At 33.9% G+C, this 6793-nt stretch overlaps 1 protein-coding gene across 5 annotated transcripts in view; it reads left to right on the top strand.

The window, feature by feature from the left end:
- Window positions 1-4654, top strand: part of ATP8A1 (ATPase phospholipid transporting 8A1) — a 138870-nt gene extending 134216 nt beyond the window's left edge. For all 5 annotated transcript variants that reach the window (XM_078393978.1, XM_078393979.1, XM_020786218.3 and 2 more), the window contains one exon: window positions 389-4654. In XM_078393978.1, coding sequence (XP_078250104.1) covers window positions 389-486 — 98 coding nt within the window. In that variant the 3' untranslated portion in view covers window positions 487-4654. The remainder of the gene's footprint in view (window positions 1-388) is intronic.
- Window positions 4655-6793: the final 2139 nt, after the last annotated feature.

The following is a 6793-nucleotide window of genomic DNA, read 5'->3' on the forward strand; positions in this document are numbered from 1 at the left end:
TATTTTAGAGAGGGAAAGCTGTATAGAAATTTATTAAATATATACAGAGGTAGGGAAGGAGGAAGGCAGGAAGGAAGGAGGCAATACACCATCAGGTTGAACACCTTCTCCCTGAGCCAAGATCATATGTATGTATACTACTGGAACTTTTCCCTCTCATATTGCACTGATTATTGATTGTAATATTTATTATTTGTATAACAGATTTTTTTCTCCTTTCATTCCTTTTAAATGTTGGGTACTTAGCAAAGTGTTAAGTACAGTACTTAGCAAAAATATTTCTTAGTATTTCAGTATTTAAACTGAGTAATCATTTTATATGTTGAAATAATTTAAATAAATCTGGGATTGTAGTGTTTCTTATTTAATTATGATTTTATACTTGCAGATGGCTATGCTTTCTCTCAAGATGAAAATGGGATTGTTTCACAGTCTGAAGTTATAAGAGCCTATGATACTACAAAGCAAAGACCTGATGAATGGTGAAGGATGACAGTGTCACAGATCTATGTATATTTGCCATATTCAGGAAAAATTGGTATATATTTTCTGGGAATGCTAATATGGTTCAGTAAGAGAGATTAAAGGAAGATGTATATTGCTGCTCTTATTCCCTGAAGTTTGAGTTCACATACTGAGTAGATGTAAGCACTGTGCTACTATACTGTAATACACCATCTCTCAATTTTTCAACAAGTATTCCTTGGATTTTGTAAAACTGAGCTTGAAATGTGAGACTTTTTTATCAGATTTTCCAGATGCTAATTGACAATGAAGCAGAATACATAATGTTCCTATGTGTATTGTTCCTATGCCGAGCCATATTACTCAGCATAGTATACATTGAGAACCATAGCCTTCTCAAGGGTTTACAGATAGTGAATTATTTAAAGTAATGAGCCTTTGATTTTAACAAGTGCTATATAACCATTTTAAGTGACAGGAGCTCTTGTGATGAAGTAAGATTTCAAAGCAAACATTTATATGGAATTGTGTCAAAGTAGCCTAAGAGGTTTGCCAAAGAACTTTCATAATTCTCATCCTACTGAGAATCATTTTCAAATATATTTTAAAAGATGGTTATGGCAAAGTCAAGCATGAACTCAAGATTGCTTGCTTGACACTCTGTACTTGAAAAGTTTTACAACAATGTGAACTTGCTACAGATTGCTTTTTATTGCATTTTTTTCACATTTTGGTCACTTTCACTTTTGGCCTTATACAATATTTTCTTTCATTCATGTTTGTTCACTGCAACGTGTACATTTAGCACAGCAGCCATTTTCTATTTCAACAGTATGTATCTGGGACTAAAGACTTAAAAATACTGATTTGCCTTATATCCCTTCCTTATGCTTAAGAACCAGGATTTAGGGACACTTGCGCATAGAAATAACCTCCCTGTAAAGATGGCCCCCTTCCACCATATTCAAACTTGTGATTAATACATGCTTTTCTTATGACATTGATTAACTGTCAGGGCCATGCAAAGAGGAAAGGGTGGTGCCTTGATACATTTTACTTTCCCCCGGACAGCTGTAGACACAGAGATGAAGGAGCCAACCATGTTTTTGTTGTCCAAACATCATGCATAGACATAGTGCATGCATCCTCTGGGATTTTTTTGTTCACACAATACAACACTTTTTTTAATATATAAGATCCAAGACATTATTATGTAGTACACATAGAACATTGCTCTTAATGAACTAAGGAACAAGTGTTATTTGAAAACGCAGGTTTTTATTTATAGTTAGTTGCCAGAGCATGTTATATGCAAAGTAATTTACTCTGGTGGTTTTCCTAATTTAAAACAATGATAAAAAGGAGTCATTATCTCATACTCTGGTTATAGTTACAGTTTGCACTATAATGTAGTTGTATTCTTGCATTTCCACTTTTTATTTAAATTAGATAATGCTGAAGTTTAAGGAGCTGAAACTGTTGTGGGGGGCTTTTCATGTGTGTTTTCCTATATGTGCAAGAAGAGAAAGTAAACTAATTTTAAAAATTACATTTTTAATCAGTAATGTAATGCTACCCTCCTTACAAACAGAAATATGTTGTTCTAAAGCATGTTAATTTGTTAAAAACAATATGAGTTAATCTGATACAGAGCTGCTAATTAATTTGTACTCTGATTAAATTTTAAAAACCATTTCAGTTTGTCTATTTTAAAATAGATATTGATATTGAACATTACATCTTTGACTTGAATGCATGTACTACTATTTTTCCTGTCTAAAGAAAAGTGCAAATATTCAGATCAATGTAGTATTTGTGTGTAACTGTTCCCATGGAGGTCCAATTTAAAAAGTTGCATCTATTCATAGTGTCTTTTTTCCACTAGTAAATAGAAAATAAAACATAACAAAAACAGAAAAATTCATGCTTCCGATATCATAGCCAAAAATTGCCTTCACAAAAGCTACTTCAGGCATAGATAATGAACCAATGAACAAGGAAGGCCAACTCAGTTAACCTAAAGTACAATAAATAGGACATCTCCTTTATAAAATGTGGACTGTTCTCTAATATTATCCACAGGCCAGATCCACTTTACAAATTTCCCAAATGAATAATTAAAATTATCATTATATTCATAAAACAACATACAATAGTGCATATTCCATATGATTACTTATATGAACAAAAACAGCACATAACAGACATTCATTTTAACTCTCTTCTTGCTATTTGAGCACCTCCTAGTATTTTGTCTTGATCACTGGATTTTAAACTACCAGATTATGTATTTTATTACACTTTTCTTTGTAAGATCTCTCACACCTGTGTTCTCCATGTCCTAGATTTAATATTGGCTAAAAGCTGTCGATATTAGGAAATGTGGTTTTTATAAAAATAATGCAATTGTGTATTTGCACTGTCTTTGTTTAAAACTTCTCTGACATTCATATCCAATTTAAATACTTGAGTTTTAAAGAACTTATGCCCATTAAATTAGATCTACTTAAACAAAAGCCAGGACAGACTTAGAAAGAAAGGTTCTGTACAAATTCAGTTTCAGGATAAAAGGATATAAATGATGTATTATACAGTATAGGCTGAAATCCTGTTCCTTAGTACAATAATTTCATAACCTGCAGTTTGTTTCCAGCCAACAAATAAAAAGTCCCCGTCACAATTTTCAGGAGTCCTTGTGCAGCCCACTGGCTTGATGCATGTGCTCATACTCCCAACAATCATGACTGACTTTTTATTCGCTGGTTAGGAACAGATTGAAAATTACTAATTTTCCTTTATTACGCAACAGGATTTCATTCATTTTTAGGGATATATATATAATTTTAAAGTACCATATTTTACTCAAATTATAGCAAATAAATGTAAAATACTGGTTTTGAAATTTTAAAAATGTATTTTTCTTTTAATCAAATTCATAAGGGAAGCTGTATGTTTTGTATGAATTAAGTGTATTGCAAAACAATTTCAAGTTAATTTTATAACTGATTCATCGATTGAATGAAAATGGTGGCATTCAATTGAAAAAAACCCTCCACAACTCTGTATATTTTTAATTCCTTGGGAGAATGTAATAACCAGAACATCTGTCAATTGGAAACACTTTGAGAAGCCATAAGTGGACTTGTTTTTCTTAGTGTTAGATTTATTTTTGCAAACAAATGTTAACAAATTTATAGTTAAAACATTCTAGTTGTATAAAAATAGAAGAGATATTTAAAGAAATGTAATAAAGTCTCACACGGGAAGACATCTTTTTTCGTCATTTAATTACTTGCTAGAGAATTGGGCTGTCTATTTAGCTCCCCTTTTTCTACTTACCTATATATTATGCAAAAACAGTTGTCATTTGGTCAGTTTTATCAATCTGTCTGCATGAGTTAGTGTATCACAGTGTGAATCTGAACTGATGCATGCTTATGCTGTAAAACTTTCTTTTCCTTCATCTGAAACAAACTATTTGTTTGGTAAGCAAAAGTAAATGTTTGGTAAACAACTGAGCGGCCATCTTCATTTTATTAGTGTTGAATGTAAATTCAGAAAATCATATGTGTGTTGGTTGATGTAGATAACATTACAAAATGTGTGCAAGATCCAGTAAACTAATTGGACTACTCAGTCTCTAGAACTACAGTGAGATTTGGCAGATTTGCAGTGTCCGTGGTTTTATAGATTATTTCAGCACAGATTTTTGCATCCATTCAATATTTTGCAGCTGCCAAAAGTGTGACCCCAATGTGTACAAGTAAAATCATGTTTCAGTGTTTTTCTTGTTCTATGATTGAAGCCATATGCATTGATACTAGTTTTCTACTGCAGTTCAATTTCCTTGCTGTCATGAAGGGCAAGTGCTTTCTAAAAGTTGAGATTTCATTTAAATAACATAGAATTTCCAGCTTCACTGAACCATTACTACTGAAACAAGTATGGAAATTGTGAAGCTGCATGAATGGAAAGATTTTGATTCTGTGTTTTATGGTAGTTTTCCTCAGGTTTAGTTTCAAGTGGATGTTAAATGCACTGTTTTATAACGTTATTAAATTTTATTAATATATTCCTCTCAATGCAGTGTTACATGTCATTGGGCATTTTGTGGATGTGCATGTTTTGACCTGAAAATTTTAAATGTTTTGTCTAATTGTTCAGAAAATAAACATTGCTGTTAAAACAATTCTGTCCAGAGCTTAAATGCAACCATTTGTACAAGTGTATCTTCTTACTTTAGTTTTGAACTGAATTAAAAATCTATAGCTAAAAATTACAGGTTGATATTGGTTAGTAAATTGAATACAACTATGTGGTTTCTATTAGATGAATAAAAATATAAATGCTTTCATATTGCGGTCAAATTGGCAATTTTAGAAAAACTTAAGGTTTTCAAATTACCTTTCTGACAATGTATTCTAATATGAGAGAAGTGAATAAAAGGAGGAAAACACATGTTTTCTTACGTGAAGAATTAAAATGATAGATTTTCATGTGAGACAAGATGGACTCAGCTCTGTTTGATAAAAGCAGCAACAGAAGAGGCTAAATATAAGGAAAGCTATCAGAAGTCTGAAAACTAAAGGATGGTTTCCTGTAGAGCAGGGTAGGCATGTTGTGCCATCCAAATGTTGCTGGAGTACGGTTTCCATCATTCTTCATTATTCACTAGCCTTGCATGGCCATCAGCTGCCCACTTGTGCCATAGAGGAACAACCATTTGACCAAGTATATGTAGATTTCCAAATTTATACAACAGATTGTAGCAATTCTATCCTTTCTCAAACCTCAATGTATATATTTATAATTAACTATACCAACAGTTTTGAATGCCTGTATAATGTACAGTGGTGCCTCACTTAATGGCGATAATCCGTTCCAGGAAAATCGCTGTTAAGCGAAAACATCATAAAGTGAAATTAAAAAGCCCATTGAAACGCATTGAAAACCGTTCAATGCGTTCCAGTGGGCTGAAAACGTGCCATCCAGCGAAGATCCTCCATACGGTGGCCATTTTCGGTGCCTGTATAGTGAGGAATCCGTCCCTAAGCACAGCGGGGAGCCATTTTAAGCACCTGGCAGCCATTTTGAAAACCCGACGATCAGCTGTTTTTGATTGTCATAAAGCGAAAATCGGTTCCCGAAGCAGGGAACCAATCATCGCTAAGTGAAATTCCCCCGTTTTCATGGTAATGCAGGTCAATCGTTAAGCGGCGCACAACTGTATATGCAGGGATGGTGTGGGCAGAATGTTAGTGTGATTGGCCGCTGAATGATTGAATGCTAATTGGTAGGTGTGATTAGAATCTAGTAGAGAGGAATCTGGTCTGCAAATCAGTTTTTGCAATAGCAGAGAACTTAAAGCTTAGAGTTTAAAAGAGGATAAGAAGTCTAGTCAGTGCTAGAGTTTATTAAGAAAAGTCTATCTTGAGAACCTAGAACGTGTATGTCAGAAAGTCTATAAAGTAGTTATTTTGATCTTGAATTCTGGAAAGAATATTTTTACATTTTACTGTTTTTGTTTTTAAATTATCATTCATACCTTAGAACCTACTTTCCTCTTCATACCAATTATATGTGACCCATCAATAAAATCTCCTGTGTTTAAGTCAAACTGTCCTCATTAATTATGTTTACCTGTAACTAAGATGTTAGGCAAAATACAGACAACATTACACACGTTTCACCAGAATAAACAATGTAATTATCTAAAGTAGAAAAACCCTTCACTAAATACCTGAGTAATAAAAGATATCAACTTGGAACAAGAAGGCTTTGGGTGGCACAGAATGGAAGGGGCAACGCCAGAGTACTTGGTTGAGGTTTTTGGAATGGTTGTCCTTTTAGGTTAACACATTTACTAGTGATAATAAGGAGCTGTAGCAAACAGCCCTGCCCTTACCTGCCCGTCACCGCAGAACATTGAAGCAGGAGCCAATGAGAGGATGAAAGGCCGAGCCAAGGGGGGAGGGAGCTGGATATAAAGACTGGTGTATGGAGTCTGAGAGAGAGATTCTGTGAGTGAGAGACTGTGTGTAACTTGAAAGAGTCTGGAAAGTGAGTTAGAGATCTGTAAGAGCCTAGATTGAAATAGTGGGTTAAAAGAGTTTTAAATTTATATCAGATTTGATTCAAATACAAGTGATTGGCAGCCTGTGATTTATCCATGAATATTCATCATTTATTTACTTCCCTGATTAAATAAAAGATTTAAGTATTGAACAGCACACTTGTCTCCATACTCTATCGATATTACAGCATTAATATCTGCTGGCAGTGACGAAGAAAGAAGAGCGAGAACCTCGTGAAGGCCGGGGGGGGGGGA

The sequence above is a fragment of the Pogona vitticeps genome, chromosome 5 (assembly GCF_051106095.1).
Source record: "Pogona vitticeps strain Pit_001003342236 chromosome 5, PviZW2.1, whole genome shotgun sequence".
Taxonomy (NCBI): domain Eukaryota; kingdom Metazoa; phylum Chordata; class Lepidosauria; order Squamata; family Agamidae; genus Pogona; species Pogona vitticeps.